Here is a 16,036-nt window from a genome sequence, read left to right as displayed (position 1 = left end):
AATATAATGTATTTTGTCTTTACATATTTTATGGTAAATTAAAGCTATTATTGATTTTTTAATTCTACTTTATTATCATAATTATTTCAAATATTCAAATTGAAATAGTACATTTTAATAAGTATCTTTTTAATAACTAACTTTAATAAAGAAAATTGTAGTCAATATCATAATGTAGTGGGATAAAATGTGTAAATACCAAATTTCTTTATATATATATATATATATATATATATATATATATATATATATATATATATATATATATACCTGCTGGGGGTGGTGTGAAATAGATTGAAAATGTAAACAATACAATAACTAAATAATAATAATAATGATACATATTTTAATTTGATTTCCTAAAAATCTAATGGTTTTGGACACGTGAAGATTCCATCTAACGAAGATTTATGTTTATTCCCTACAAAGATTGAATTAATAAAAAAAAAAAAAAAGTTGTTGTGCATGTAGGACAAATTTGTTATACCTCCTCTGTGTAACATTGTAGTTCAAGTTATCATTAAAACAAAACACTGTATTTTTTCATTTTTGATTCCTAGTATGTCCTTGCTCCAGTGCTTTGTTCTCTTCAAAGGTAGTCTTCTTCACAACATGTCGACATAATAATTGTGCAAGTGTCTTGAAAGTCATCGATTAGGTCAACAAAACACAAAAATTGCTGTTGACCTCCCGTGAGGGGAAAATGAGATGATGTGTGAGTGGACAAGATTGAAAGAAGCGCAGTTGGAGGGACGCGTAGGTGGCCGCGCATAATCCCCACACCAGAAGGCGCCGAGCCGACATGTTCCAGTCTCGGGGGCGGTTGCCAGGCAACAGCATCCCACACCAAGAGGGACATGTTATTTCTTTTCTGGGTGCTCAGCTCACCCCAAGTGTTGTCGTGTTGTTACCGCAGCCGTCGAAGGTTGAGCCTCCCGTCATGTCATGTGGCGGTGAGTTCACCGACACCGCTCCGGCCGAAGCGGGAAGCGACTTGTTGGGTTATACGAGTTCGTCCAGAAGGGTGCCGATGCTGTGGTGCTCAGGGGGGCCGGCGATGGGCTTGTTGCACATGGGGCAGACGCAGCGTACCTCCAACCACTTGACAAGACACCTGTATGTAAAACAACTGGTGAGCCTTAAAACCCGTCAGTTCATCCAAGAAGTGGTTCTCGGAGAAGCCGACAAAGGATTCATTGATTCATTTATACAAAAGCAACCAAGTTGATGGAAAATTTATACTTGATTATTTCATTTCTTCCAGAGTCAAATACAAGACAATTTTTGGCATATCAATTCCTGTTGTGAATGGACAAAAATACACAAACTCTATAGTACATCTTACAGAGAAGCTCAAAATGATGTCATCATTACTTGTGGAAACTTCCCCCGATAAAAGACACAATGGGAGTGGACGGCGAGACTGTTTTTAGCCGTTAGCGGCGGAAGTTACCGAAATCCTAAAGCAGCACAACTGAGCTTCTTTGATGAGCTTTTTCTAAAAATAGATTTGCATAACAATGGAGGTAAATGAAAATTTCTTTCATGGGTGATTTCCTGCTTATAACAAAGACGGGTGTGACATAACAACCACAAAAAAAAAAAAACACACACACACACAGTCTGTACTTGTGTACTCACTTTCGATGGAAAGCATGTTGGCATGGCAACACTCCCAGCTCGTCTTTCACTTTAAAGTCCTCCAGACACACGGCACACGTCTGCTGTTTGAATGACAGACAGCACACTCAGCACGCTCCGACCCATTTACATCTACGGCCATTTCATTCTTACCCCGTGCACGTTCAACTTCTTTGGATCTCCTTTCAAAACAACCTGTAGATTCACACGAGACATTCATTAAACATACTTCCATGACAGTCAATGGAAAAGACAAACTGTTGGGTCTACCTCTCTGTATCCAAAGCGCTCACTCTGGGCCTGATGTCGAAGTTTGCTATTGGAGAAAAGATGAATTGAATCCATGGAATCCAAACGCCACCCCACAAAAAAAAGAAACAATGGAGAGATGCTTATCAGTGTGCAGGCTGTGTCTGATTAAGCAGCTATTTTTATATTATTGACACACACAGACAGTACACACAAGATTGTGAGACCAAATGCCGTCTTGTCGAGTGACCGTTTCAAGAAGGGAAATAACAATTATTGGCTGTTTTTGTCATTGGGCTTATTGTTTTGGCTGATTGCTTTTTTTAGCGAACCTCCATGCGTAACAATGTGAGGATGCAGCTTTCATATGCGTGCGGGGTTCCCATGTCGAGAGGCCCATGAGAAGTGGGTTAAGCGTGGAAGGGGGCATGATGGACGTTTCTACAGCTATTGTGTACGAGAGAATTCAAATTGGAAATGTCCTCATTACCAGTTCTTATTGGATAAAAACACGTGTGTGTGTGTGTGTGTGTGTGTTAAGACTTGTATTTTTTGGTCCTGGGTTTCCCACCACGTAGCACGCATGAGATTGGGAAGGAGGGATAACGGGAAAGCTACCCCCTACCCGACCGACAAAGACTGGCATTCATCACATGAATCAGTCGCTCTATAAATGAAGCTTTCGTTCGCACTCCTTGCCTGCTCCACCAGCAGCATGTTAATATACGCACAGGAAGTGACTCACCGCTGATGACTCACGACGAAGTGATCAAACAAGGTTTTTATGAGGGAGCTACTTGAGAAACAATTGAGGGGTCGCTATGGCTTTTAATAGCTTTACTTGTGACAAGTGTAGCTGATGGTGAAGGACATGATTTTATTTTTATCCATCCATCCATCCATCCATCCATCCATCCATCCATCCATCCATCCATCCATCCATCCATCCATCCATCCATCCATCCATCCATCCATCCATCCATCCATCCATCCATCCATCCATCCATCCATCCATCCATCCATCCATCCATCCATCCATCCATCCATCCATCCATCCATCTGTATTTGTGATGTTTTCCCTGACCCTGACGCGACCGTCCATTTGTGCATTGTGTGAATTAAATGGATTATGTATCCTTTACCATATTCAGATACCCTGTAGCCTTAAGGAAATGTTCTGTGTGTGTGTGTGTGTGTGTATGAACTACCTCCGCTTTTTTTATTTTCTGCATTTTCCCCTCAGTTATGTCAACATTGCACAGGGTGATAGTTCTGCGGGAGGGTTCCTGTTGCCTCACTTCCTGTTCCCCCCCGTCCCGATCTTTCCTTCTTCAAAGAGTTAACAAAACTGTAAAACGTTCAACCGGGTGTCCTCACCTGATAAAGTAACAGCAGAAGATGAGGCTGAGGATGAAGACGAAGATGCCCGTGCCGAAGATGACCATGTAGATGTTGAGCGGCAGGTCCTGGAAGGTGATGGGTGGCATGGCGCACGATTTGTTGGAATAATCCAGAACCAGACCACAGAAGCAGCCTATGTGAGGACAGAGAGACCCCTAACAGAGTTTAAATCATATCGACATAATAATGACACCTAATTGGGTGAAGATACAGAGCCACACCACTGTTATCATACCAAAGCTTAAAGGTAAGCAGAGCTGCATTGAGTTTTGTTGAATGCACAAATCGACATCGGTAATCATCTCTGTGTACGCCTTGTCCCACACAACAGCCCTTCAGACTGAACAAATCATTGTTTTCAAGTCTTGAACTCCGCCACAAACAGATGGTGTTTCCATTGCAAGTGCCCTCCTTTGTCTCATCACGCTTTACTTTGATGCTCAATTCCTGTGTGCTCTTTGCTCAAGCAACAAAAGAGAATGTCGCCGTATCGCCAAGGTTACAGGAAGAGAACTGCGGGAGGAGGGGAAGGCATTCGTAGCTGGCCTTCTGTTACAAAAGTGATATGTTTGAACATCTAAGCCTGTTCACAATAATTGCTGATTTCCTGACAGAGGCACAAAAGACAGAAGCAGGATGGATGGATGGATGGATGGATGGATGGATGGATGGATGGATGGATGGATGGATGGATGGATGGATGGATGGATGGATGGATGGATGGATGGATGGATGGATGGATGGATGGATGGATGGATGGATGGATGGATGGATGGATGGATGGATGGATGGATGGATGGATGGATGGATGGATGGATGGATGGATGGTAGTTCTCACAGAGATCATTGAAATAATGAACAATAGTGGGCCCAAAAGCCTACCCTGGGGCACACCTTTTGAGACACAAAGATAAGAAGAAGACGTGAATGATGGATGCATGAACCGGATAGATGGGATGAAGATAAATGCCAAAAGCAGAATGAACAATGATGAAAAGGAGAGAGGATAGATGAATGGACAGTGACCTTTTCATTCCTGAGGTATTGTTTTCTTTGTACTCTGTTTTCATATTGATCATGGTCTCATCCCCCCCCCCCCTCACAACAAAAATAACATTCCATGTGGCATTTGACTCCCTCCTCTCCGCCAAAATTGAAGCCCCGAGGGGATCGATAGCGACGCCTCTGCACTCCATTCTGTCTGAACGAGCTATTAATCAGCACTCGTCAGCGTCCTGCTGCCGACTTCCGCCGCAAGAAACAACTTCATTACCCGACGCGAGGATGCGATCACCCTTGGCGACGGCGTGCACACATGCAAATAAATTAACAGACGAGCTGATGACACCTGCGAGCCGACTACAAACGCACTCAGTAAATCTGGGTCAAGCGTACTGCACGTTCTAACCTTATCGCTGCTGTCTACACGCGTCAGTGCACGCATGTTCTTCATCCACGTTTGCGTGCACGGGGAGCTATGAATGTTAAATGGGTCATTTTCATGGTTGATGTGGAAATGACTAGGAATTAAGAGTAATGTAACAGGACAACTCTTTTCGGCCTAAGTCGACATCTGTTCAACTGTAGGAGTTTGCCGTTTTAAAACTAGCAAGATTTGAATGTAGCCTCAATTCAATTCACTAAATGGGCAAAGTAAAGGTGAAGAACCCAATCCTGAAAAAGCTTTTTTTGCCCTGGTGGTTTTACTGACCTATATATGGACAACACTAGGGGCGTTGCTATAGGGATAACATTAGCAAAAAGAATGATCCAATCGTCATTTTTGCATGCTAGACATATTACGGTGGGAAAGCCCCCGTGTGATTACGGATCTCCTCAAACAGCTCCTGGCGGGGTTTTGTCCTATTTTACACACAAAACTGCTGGGGTGAGCACCAAAGACAGCATCAAATATTCAACAGTTCGCTTGAGGAGGAGGAGGAGGATTGTCAAAGGCTGCTTTGCTTGCTACAACAAAGTAGGTTGAACCCAAAGCATAGTGACATAAGATTTTGTTGACACAACATTTGATATTTTATACAGAGCCATGTTGCCACTGTGAAGGGAATGTAGATGAATAAACGTGTCTTCTGATCCTAATAATCCTCACATTGCTGTTTGCGGTCATTGGCTTGTCAATACTTTTCATACTTAATACAGAGTGGTGATTTTCTTTGTGAGCTTAATGAATCTATCCAGTTGGTGCTCATTTTGGTGAAGGTGAGCAGTAGCCCTTGTCAGCAGACTTTGGGGTGAGAGGTAGGTTGCATCCTATCACATGGCACAAATAGACAAACAGCCATTCACACATATTAACACCTAAACTTAGCATGGCTGGGTTTTTTTTTTTTTGGAAGACGCAAGCAGCTTGGTTCATAGAACCTAAAAAAATGCGAGGCAGTTATCCTGGTATATAAGTGTGCCACATTTCTTGTTTTATAAAACCACAAGTGATCATGGATCAATAACCCCCCCCGGGCAGGATGTCATTCTTTTGCCACTTTAAAAACAGGAGGGGACTTGAGCAAAACAAAGGGACGAATTGTTCGTGTCCAAACAGCAGCAAGACTGCTGCGCCCAAAATGAAGCAAGCTGATTCATGTGGTTGTTATTCAGCATCATCTTATCATTATCATCATTTCACGGCAAGAACACAATTAAGAAAACAATGAACACATTGTCTGCATGGCTTTTCAGCTCTTTTTTTGTTTTGAAGCTGCACTACATTTGATGCTTACCGTTGCACCACTGGGAGGGGTGCATCAATGCATCGGTGGTCGGGGGGGTGGGTGAGGGGTCTCTCTCTTGGAACGTCCGACTGCTGTTTCAAACAAGCGGATGACAGACCTCAACAAAGTGCCCGGCAGTTAAGATGAGGTCATCCAACAAAGTCAAGAGCAGATGAAGACAAGCGCGCACGATCCAAGCTGCATCGTCCTCTGCTTCGTCCACGCTTGACCACTCCGCAAAGCGCGAGGAGGGTGGGGGGCGTCAAGTTAGTCGTCCGGGGTCTATTCGTCGTCACGCTAATTCCTCATACGGACGGAGAGACCATCAGCATCTGTGGGGGAGACTGGAACACTGTCTCGATTTTTTTTTTCAGCTCCCGCCCTCTGCCTCCCCCTCTCTCCCCCGCGGGGACAGTGACGTGCATGGGGACCATTGTGCGTGCACGTCGTCTGCACTCACGAAGTGTTTCCCGACATCCGAGGTCGACTTCCCCTTTTACTGGCTCGAAATTGGACAAATACTCCAATCAACTTATATCGTGTATCATCGCTTCTCAAGTGGTTAAAAATCAGATGTGCACCCTGCGCCCCATTTTAAAAAATATTACCTCTAAATTAGATTTAAAAAAGAAACAATTTTAAATATATAATATACAATGCATTTCAAGGAATACCTGCAATGTTAAATTATCCGGTTCAGGTTCTTTTTGACCCACTAAGGGTTAAGGGAAAAAAAAAATCAAACTAATGTGAGTGCCCATGCCTTGCGAAATTCAACCTTTTTAATGACAGAGAAATTTCAGAAGAAATAGATCTGCTCATAACCGCTGAAGTTTCCCGCAAAAACGGGCGTGTAGCTGTAAATCAGCTTCAAGGCCTCCTCCTTAAAGTCATCAAACTTATGTAAACTTCTCCTCCCTGCAAAAAAAAAGCAGAAATGAGATAAATGTGATTCTTCTATTACTAAAAGCTTGCACATGATAGAACACTACAATAAATACTTGAAGACCAATTGTCAATCAGTGTGAATATGCCCTGCGATTGGCTGGCGGGTCAGTCGGCTGGCATAAGCTCCAATTCACCCTAATGAGGACAAGCGCTACAGAAAATGGATGGTTGGACGAAGCAAGTGAAACTAGTTCCAAAACGAGGTCAAAAGCCGACCTGCGATTATTGCTTGTTTGATCTCATTAGGAGGCTGACCTTCATTGACAAAAAACTGGGCCAGGAGTGACGACAGCTGGACGGCGTGAGGAGAGTGGGGAAAGCTCAGTGTGTGGTCCCACTGAAAACGGTTCACCTCTGGATGCCACTGCACCCCGTAGAAGGGAAATTTCTTGCCTACAATTCCAATATATGAACACATTCACATTCACCAATTGGAGAAAATTATCGGAACACCAACACTGTCTCCAAGGTGCATCTGGGTAAGATGATTGGTTTTTCCACAAACCTTCGATGGTCGAGATGAAGTTGACGCCATTTTCACCAACATTTGTAGAGACCAAGGAGAAGAAATCCATCAAATCTTTGTTTTGCTTGAAGGCCTGGGTACAACATACTATATTAATTATAGTCGTTAAGTTAAACAAAATAAGTGGAAGAGTGTTTTGTTTTTAACAGCTATGATTCCTCCTACTCATTTTCGAGCATCCATTTTTATTTTCAATTTGTTGTTTTTTTTGTTTGTTTGTTTCATGGACTTAGATATGACACTTTAAAATGCTTTTTGTTTTATTTATTTTTTCCCTATTTTCATGTTTTAAATATGTTCGAAATTAAGATATATCAATAAAAAATAAAAAAAATAAAAATACTTTTACTGCAAGTCCATAATGATGAAAATGACCAGTGAGAGGTTCTCTTTGCAAAGCTTTCATCAGCTCCTTGGGAAAGCCATCAAACATGCGACTGGAGAAGGCCGCTGTAAGAAAGGAAAAAAAGACAAATTAATGAACCCAACACTCCAGCCGGACCCCAAATTTGATCTTTGTACCATATACTGATGCACTATATGAGGCGATCAGACAAATAAGCAACAAACCTTGTGTTAAGTTGAGAGGCAGTGCCACATTCACAGCTGTGGCTCTGGTCAGCAGGTTGTGGCCAGACACCAGGACTGTGAGAAGCTGCATGCCCAAGCACGTACCCCACACTGGGAAGTAATCTCCTGCCTCATTTGCCTGTTATGTCCACATAACATACATAAGGAAAAGTAGAGCAGGCCAGACTCCGAAATGTACTCAAGGATTGAACGTGGTCACGTTTTAGGTGGGTAACGATGAAAGTAAAGCTCACAGTAGGCTACAAACCTTGAGAGCGAGTTGATAAAAAATCTTTGACACCCTTGCAAAGTCAGACGTCTCAAGATTGGAGGCGCCGCCGATGAGAAGGAGACTGAAATGCAAATCACGAGTCAGAGCGGGATGTGTCAGTTGACTGGTGATGTGATTAACGTTTGCTTACCCGTTTATCCTGCTAAAGATGTTTTCATACTGTGGGGTGGTGAGCGTCAGTCTGTGTGGGTAAAGATGAAAAGAAACACCAAATGGAAGATTTCAAATATGATTTGAATGTGTTCTCAACTGACTTGATGGGCATCACTCTGCTGCCTGCAGACTCAATGTACTTGACATAGGAAGCGGGTATGTATGTGCTCCCGTATTGTTTCATCGCTGCATCTGAAACAATCTGAGTCAAAATACCTGCAGGGAAACAAAAGAAACATAAAAAAATCAACTGTGGTATGGAATGTTTGTGGCTGGAAATATTTTTCCTCACATTATAAAGACTTCCAAATACGATGTGTAAGATGTGTGTCTGTTTTCAATTTGATGTTTTTTTTTAAGATTTTGAATTTCAAGCTAAATTACAACTTGAAATGTTTCAACTTTTGGATTTAAATTCACTTTATTAATGTGTCGGAATTTTCAATGAGATTTTTTAAAATCCAGTTTTTTTTACATTTTGAGGCTCCTGCATTTAAAAGCAGTTTCATTACTAGACTTGCCCATCTTTTACTACACACATGAAATGTGAATATTTAATCACATTAATTTTCCAACCAAATCAATAACAACTATCTCCTCTATCTAACTCCAGCACGCCCGGGACCCTCGTGAGGATAAAGCGGTTCGGAAAATGGACGGATGGATGGAATAGCTAGGAAAACAGTGCCACCTGTTGGACGATGTTGGTTGCAGTACCGTGCAGTCACCACTTGCTGTTCTTGTACTTACCAATAACGGGTCTGTCATTCACAATGTTCTGTTTGCGTCCAATCAGCTTGGCCTCGTGAGAACAAAAGTATCCCCAAACAAAAAGAACACCAAGAAAAGAGCACAATTGCATTGTGAACTTGGATTCAATTCAAATGAATCAAAAGTCTTTCAACAAATTAGCACTGGTAGTGCTCTAAAAGTTCTGCCGACGTTCTGTTGAATGAGGAAGTCAAATGTGACTAATCACGTGGACATGTACACTAATAAGTGTGGACTCTTTAGGAGGAAGGACACGTGCTTGTAGTAGGACATAGTGTGTAAAGACACACCAGAGATGATTTTTGTGTAACGTGGAGAAAAGTGGACAAAAACTGAATTTTGTATTGACCATTTATTATTCATAAGATACTGCGTTATAATAAGCTGTTGGATCTATTGCGAGGATAAAGAATATATGCCTGTAAATATTGTAACATTTTACATGTGATAGTGTGCTATTTGTGTTCAAATGTCTATCGTTTAAAGTGTTGTGAACCTGCACCTATCAATTCTAAAGGTTTTAACCATCTATAAATGTAAACATATTGCCACATAATGCATTAGTCTTTTTGGTAGACATGTGACTGAGGTCTTCCAACTCATTCAGGATTTCAATCCTTCTCTGGAAATAAAAAGTAAAAAAAAAAAAAAGAACTGAATTATGTTTACATACATATATGTATGTAATTTAGAGACAACTTACCTCTTTGCATATTTATTTCCTTACTAATATCTTGATACACAACAGCCAGCAGTTCCTCTTTTGACTTCAATCCATCCAAAAATACTGCAAGTGGAGTGAGAATGTTTTCAATATATAGGAGGCAAGTGGAGTGAGAATGTTTTCAATATATAGGGCACCCCCTCAAAAAAAAAACATCACGAGTTAAAACAGCCATGTCCTCGTCATTCTGTCGGAGACCCACCGATACCCGTTGCCGTGCTCTCCATCTCCAGGCGGTTCTTCAAGTACATGGGCCATACGTGTCCATCAAAGTAGCCTGGCGGGTCAGGTGGCTTGTATACCCTCAAACTGTTCATTCCACACAAGCAATGCCTGTATGTTTATACACGCAACATATAAAACAAAAGAATAATACGAAAAAAGCATTTACCTCCGTCTCTCCTTGCAGATGTCATATGGTATTTCCAGGAAGTATCTTTTGTTCAACAGCTCATTCAAAGATCTGCAAAAAAAGGTTTACCATTCTTTATTTATTATACAATACGTTGTTCTATAATGGGAGCCCAAAATTCATAATAATTGGAGCAAAACTACTATAGCTAAAAAAAAATTACACCTGAAAAAAAAATATCCCTAATATTTTGTGATAATCGCCCCCTTTGCTAACCTGTGATTGAATATCAGGAAACCTTCCACAATCAGCACAAACACGTGATTGGGTGATGGCATCAACTTCTCCGCGGTCTGATCCACTTTCTTCCAGAAAGCTTGCGGATCTCTTTGCCAGTCGTGCACACAGCTCATCATGTCGTCCATGTTGAGAGAGTCCAGCGCTAGACGTGTGTTGAAGAGTCAGGTACAAGCAGCAGGTTCAAATTCTTACAGAATATGTTCACAATAGATTGTCTTATAAAATTATGAGCAACATTTTGGAAAGATGACTATTTTTGCTGCATGTGCCATTCTTACTGTCATACTGCTTGAAGCCATTACTATCCACTGGCACCACAGAATCATCCTGGACGAAAGATTATCAAGTTGGAGAAGCCATATTTTTCACAAATTTAAAATATTTGCCTCAGTAGCTCACGAATATTGAAATAATCACTGATAGAATTTTGTTCCCCCACCCCGGAATGAGTCTACCTTGAAAAATGAATCCTGTGCAATGATACAGCTGTTGGGTATCTTCTCCTTCAAACTTCTAGAAAGAGTCGATTTTCCCCCATTGGTCATTCTTAAAGAAAAGAATGATGAGAATATTTTGGGGGTGGAAACCACACCCAGCTCAAAACAGTAATATACGTCAATTGAACTATAATTATTTACACTTATGAGAAAAAGTATATAACACTCGCTCACGTCACTTGCCTGACTCACATTCTTAATTTTTACATTACACATTTTTCTTTGCTGCAAACGTTGGCATTGTTATTTGGTCAACCAAATGGCAAAAAAAAAAAAAAAATATATGGAGGAAAATGCACGCTAAGAAAAATTTTGAGTACGTACCCACCCACGCCTACTATTAGTGTCTTCATATTCATTGCGAAGGTCATTCGGGGGAGGTTAGCAATTGCCTGCTATGCTTACAGGTAAATAAAAAGCTCACATCATTGGGAAAAAAAAATGCACGATTTGCAAGGCTGCATGAAAGAACGGCGGTAACGCGTGCAGCTCTAAACTATATTCATAATGAACTTGCACTCATTCATAACTTCCGTCTTCCGACCCTTGCGATTGGCTGGTTTTGGTATGACGTCAGCATAGGTAAACGTGTAAAAAATGTAAATAAATAAACAAATACATTCATTATTACGCTCACTAGGGTCACGGGCGTACATAAAATAAATGTGATTAAAAATAAAATGAAATAAAAGTAAAATATAAAAAATGAAAAAGAACATGAATCCATGGGAATAAAAAATACTCATTTAAAATTATACACATGTATACATTATTGCAATGTATTACCAGAACAACTACAAACAGTTAAATATAAATGGATGCATGGATTTTATCAAATCAATTTCCAAAAACTGACATGCTGAGAACAGTAATAAGAACTGGTTAAGTCATATAAAATCGAGTGAAATGTAAAAAAATAAACATTTATTAATTTTAAACATCAAGCAAATGCAACATTTTCATAATTAACGAGACTTTGCGCATGTGCAGAGTAGCACTTCCGCGTAGCCCGAGGCAGCCTCGACTTCCTCAAAGGGAGTGACACCCAAGTGCTGTCCAACTCAGCGAACTACCCCACTTTATTTCTTTACGGGGCGTTTGGTTTGCTTTTGACTTTTACCCGCGCCAATGTCCAAGCCTCCCCCCAAGCCGGCCAAGCCAGGTAAGACCAACATTACGTTGGATATTTTGGTTTCGGCGAAACTTAATATCGAACACCTTGCTAGCGCGTTTCGAGACGCGCGAGTGGATGGTAGAAAGTAAAATAGTGCCTCCTGAATACGGTTTGGTACATTTCCCGACTGTTTTCAGAAGAAAGTTGTCAAGTCTATTTGTGGGCAGTGAAAGAAAGGCTTAAAAAGGACTAAAGTAGCGATGGAGCTCTTAAGACAGTGGGCTGGCCTCTGACTTCCCTATTTGCACCAGTCGCGTAGGTGAGTGTGCTGCGTTTGAGGTCATAGGTTAAATGTCAATCAACAGTAAGCGTCTGTGACGAATATTGACATTAACAGTAGTAGCAACATGGCGAAAATGTGCAGCGTTCTATACTTCACACTTAACACACACTTAAACACATCACCAACAGTGTGTGTAAACATATATCCTCGCTGAATTAAGACATTGTTGTGCCATGAATATAACCACTACCTGATCTAAAATGCGTAACTGTTAAATTGGGCCTACTCTGCAAGAAATATGCAACATGTGGAGTGAAGAGTGCTCATGTTACATTTTAGGCTTTGTAGTTCACAGAGAAACATTTATTTGGATGTGCTCGATGGAAAATGCCTTTTATGATGTCATGTGGATGTGGAGTTGCATGTGTGTGAAGTTCGGAGCCTTGCTTGAGAATGTTCGCTTGTCACGTGTCATCATGAACGTAATTTAAAAAAAAAAAAAGTGCTAAATATGGTGTTTGTGTTGCGAGAGATCGACATGACCGGGCTTGTGGAGTGTGCAGAAACGGCTAACAGAACTGAGGTGTGTTTGTGGGCCACTCAGCCGCTGGCCTGAAACACAGCTACAGTTGTCAGCTTGAACACACACACGAACAAGCATGTAAACCTTTTCTATTAGTTGCAGGCTAGATTTTTTGAACTCTTGCGTAATACATGCCAGTGTCATCCAAACCTTCCGAAGGCTACAAGACGGATGCATTCCCGGAGTGCGTTGACGAGCTGTTGTGACTCGTGCTACCACAATTCACAGAGGTCATCGTTAGCCCAAATTAGCCGTTACAATCCACGCGAGCGCGCAACTTTTCTTGTAGGGATTTCATCAAAGGCATTTCCTTTTGCTTTTTGGTGTTGTGCACAGTCTGACGTCTTCTGTTGTTTTGCTTGCAGGTCAAGTCAAGGTGTTCCGAGCCGAGTTCACCTTTGACCCCAGAACGGTAAGAACATTTGTTTCTGAGTAAACGATTCAAAGTCAGACTGGGACAGATTATTTCCGACAGGAATAGAGCAGAACTGAGATGCGTTGGACTTTAGAGGTTCTGTTGTATTCGAGTTGTTCAAGTCGGGAAATGCATTGAAGCGTCAACAAACGAGCAGCTAGTTGAACTGTGGTGGCGTTCTTGTATGTTGCAGCCTGATGAGCTTTACTTTGAAGAAGGAGACATCCTCTACATCTCTGACACGGTAAGACAGACTTCAAAGTTCATCTTATACACTGTGTAATGTGTCCTCCAAACACTTTCCTCTGGGGCAACATAAATACTGTGGGCTGGGTTGTTTTTTTTCCAATTGACCTCAGAGTGACAGTAACTGGTGGAAAGGAACATGCCGGGGGAGGACGGGCCTTATTCCGCGCAACTACGGTAAGCGGAAAAATACTTTTCAAAGTCTGGCATCTGTGAATCCCAATTCAGAACACCCGTGGTCTGTTTTAGTGACGGAGCAGGCCGAGTCTATCGACCACCCAATGCACGAAGCGGCCAAACGAGGTAAGGCGACCACTCAGCTACCTCATTTGTTCCCACATTATTATTAATTGTAACTTTTCTATATTTGCTTAGGAAATCTTTCTTGGATGAGGGAATGTCTGGAGAACAGCGTGGGAATCAATGGCCTGGACAAGGCTGGCAACACTGCCCTCTACTGGGGATGTCACGGGGGACACAAAGGTACATCGATTGTAACCAAGCCTTGCCGCGAATAGAACTTTTCAGGCATTTGTTCAAAACGAGAACACACAAACGATGAGCACTCACAAAAGACCGGTTGTCAGCCACAGCTCACACCCGAATGTTCACACACAGACTCAGTGACCTCACACATAGCTACACTATTCACTGCAAGCGCCGCAGTTGTTCCCCAGCTAAGAGTTCTTTATCTTACTCTAAATGATGGATAGTTGTTTGAGTGCCTTCCACTTTACAGGAACTGAGACTATACAAGTTATTTGTGTCAAAGTTCCTGTCTGACTGTAATGTATTAGTAATCTCACTCAGCAGTCCCTTTGAATTGTTTCTCTTGTTCCTTTTAGATGTAGTGGAGCTTCTGCTCAGCCAGTCCAGTGTGGAACTCAACCAGCAGGTGAGGACAAATTCGAAACAATTAGGAAAACTGATGTTAAATGAAAAATAAAGTGCATTTCAATCAAGATTTGTTTGGTAGAATAAGCTTGGGGACACTGCTCTGCACGCTGCCGCCTGGAAGGGTTATTCTGACATTGTGGCCATGTTGCTGAACAAGGGTGAATATTTACATATCTGCATAAGTCAGGTCACATGAGGTACTGTATATAGAAGGTGTGTTTCACATTCAGATGCGCGGACAGACATTCGGAATAATGAGAACAAGTTGGCCCTGGAGATGGCCACCAATGCGCAGTGTGCCTCGTTGCTCAAGAGGAAGCTGGCCAGCAGTAAGACCAAAATCAACATGTTGCATTTGTTACCAATAAAGACAAAAAATGATAAAATACCTTGTGTTCCCGTCCCCCCCCAGCTATCACCCGCTCGCACAGCAACGCCGAGGAGTATTTGGATGATGAGGACTCGGACTGAGGACGAGGAGCATGCAGAAGTGTGATCAGCGACTTTAAAAAAAAATAAAATAAAAAAAGGACCTTGGCGTCCCCCACCCCCCCATCGGCGTGGTTGGAACTGTTACTCCGAATCAAGCCCTCAACATCATAGCCGTGCAATTTGAAACTTGCAGACGAGAAATTGTCTCTAGTGTGGTTGCTCAAAAGGGACCAAAAACGCAGAAACCCATTGATTCCATACAACTGCTAATGATTTGTGTTTATGCGCACAGATTATTCTTGTTTGCTCCTTAGTCAAATTAAGAAAAGTGTCATTCTACATATTCCTAGTATCTAAAATAAGCGTATCAGAACCAAAAGGACTAATTTTTTTTTCTTTTAACAAATTACTATATGATCAGTCACTTTTTTTGGTTTTTGAGTGCCAATTTAAGATTTAAGAAAGAATGTTACATAGATTTAAAATACTCTTGAATTCCATCACGGGGAGCAAAGCATTGCAAATGTTTGAGGAAAAAACAAAGTGCCTTTTGTATGTGGAACAGACTGAGTGTCTTGATGGTGGCTGTGAATTGTCTTTTCTAACAAAACACAAACTTTATTTCTACCTGCTTCTTCTATCTGCTATTAAAATGGTTTAACTTGAACTTGGTATTTGTTGATCACATGTACAGCACCGGTAAAATGAGTTTTGCCCCCCCCCCTGCAATACAACTTAATGTTACAACAAGTTGAAGTATTACAGAAACAGCTTAATGTTCAAATAAAATTGAAAAGTTGTAATATTACCAATAATAATTCTTATTACAGAAAACGTCACATTAGAATAAAAGCCCCAATGTAAGAAAATGTAAAATTAACATAAAACTTGTATTGTAGTTTGCCTCATTTAT

The 16,036-nt window shown here is 41.4% G+C and overlaps 4 protein-coding genes across 7 annotated transcripts; 1 reads left to right on the top strand and 3 right to left on the bottom strand.

Annotated features, from left to right (window-relative positions):
- Positions 1-292: 292 nt before the first annotated feature.
- rnf122 (ring finger protein 122) lies at positions 293-6,624 on the bottom strand. 3 transcript variants are annotated; one of them, XM_049762605.2, is made up of 6 exons: positions 6,030-6,624; positions 3,268-3,424; positions 1,912-1,957; positions 1,795-1,836; positions 1,642-1,724; positions 293-1,114 (listed from the first exon to the last, which is right to left on the bottom strand). In XM_049762605.2, exons 1-6 carry the CDS (start codon positions 6,052-6,054, stop codon positions 1,003-1,005), a joined length of 465 nt encoding a protein of 154 aa, XP_049618562.1. In that variant the 5' UTR covers positions 6,055-6,624; the 3' UTR covers positions 293-1,002. The 3 variants fall into 3 exon arrangements, with proteins under 3 accessions (XP_049618562.1, XP_049618561.1, XP_049618560.1); XM_049762604.2 differs by lacking the exon at positions 6,030-6,624 and adding an exon at positions 3,527-5,983 and having other exon boundaries at positions 1,642-1,721; XM_049762603.2 differs by lacking the exon at positions 6,030-6,624 and adding an exon at positions 3,527-4,392.
- A 158-nt stretch (positions 6,625-6,782) lies between these two features.
- LOC125993736 (gamma-glutamyl hydrolase) lies at positions 6,783-9,521 on the bottom strand. Of its 2 annotated transcripts, none has more exons than XM_049762589.2 (9): positions 9,260-9,521; positions 8,611-8,725; positions 8,487-8,537; positions 8,333-8,417; positions 8,065-8,203; positions 7,838-7,944; positions 7,474-7,567; positions 7,224-7,361; positions 6,783-6,938 (listed from the first exon to the last, which is right to left on the bottom strand). In XM_049762589.2, the coding sequence occupies exons 1-9, from the start codon at positions 9,369-9,371 to the stop codon at positions 6,820-6,822; spliced, it is 960 nt and encodes a 319-aa protein (XP_049618546.1). In that variant the 5' UTR covers positions 9,372-9,521; the 3' UTR covers positions 6,783-6,819. The 2 variants fall into 2 exon arrangements, with proteins under 2 accessions (XP_049618546.1, XP_049618547.1); XM_049762590.2 differs by having other exon boundaries at positions 7,844-7,944.
- Positions 9,522-9,613: 92 nt separating this feature from the next.
- On the bottom strand, positions 9,614-12,135 carry nmrk1 (nicotinamide riboside kinase 1). The gene is made up of 8 exons (XM_068650193.1): positions 11,478-12,135; positions 11,112-11,202; positions 10,908-10,983; positions 10,633-10,798; positions 10,396-10,467; positions 10,207-10,313; positions 9,984-10,067; positions 9,614-9,902 (listed from the first exon to the last, which is right to left on the bottom strand). Exons 1-8 carry the CDS (start codon positions 11,522-11,524, stop codon positions 9,892-9,894), a joined length of 654 nt encoding a protein of 217 aa, XP_068506294.1. The 5' UTR covers positions 11,525-12,135; the 3' UTR covers positions 9,614-9,891.
- Positions 12,136-12,149: 14 nt separating this feature from the next.
- Positions 12,150-15,790, top strand: ostf1 (osteoclast stimulating factor 1). Its single transcript, XM_049762599.1, has 10 exons — positions 12,150-12,315; positions 13,499-13,545; positions 13,742-13,792; positions 13,908-13,971; positions 14,044-14,097; positions 14,170-14,277; positions 14,640-14,689; positions 14,771-14,849; positions 14,922-15,020; positions 15,104-15,790. The coding sequence occupies exons 1-10, from the start codon at positions 12,282-12,284 to the stop codon at positions 15,160-15,162; spliced, it is 645 nt and encodes a 214-aa protein (XP_049618556.1). The 5' UTR covers positions 12,150-12,281; the 3' UTR covers positions 15,163-15,790.
- The last annotated feature ends 246 nt before the right edge of the window (positions 15,791-16,036 follow it).

The sequence above is a fragment of the Syngnathus scovelli genome, chromosome 3 (genome assembly GCF_024217435.2).
Source record: "Syngnathus scovelli strain Florida chromosome 3, RoL_Ssco_1.2, whole genome shotgun sequence".
In the NCBI taxonomy this organism is placed as follows: Eukaryota; Metazoa; Chordata; class Actinopteri; order Syngnathiformes; family Syngnathidae; genus Syngnathus; species Syngnathus scovelli.
Note: the sequence above shows the minus strand (reverse complement) of the source record. Positions and strands in the feature narration are given on the sequence as shown.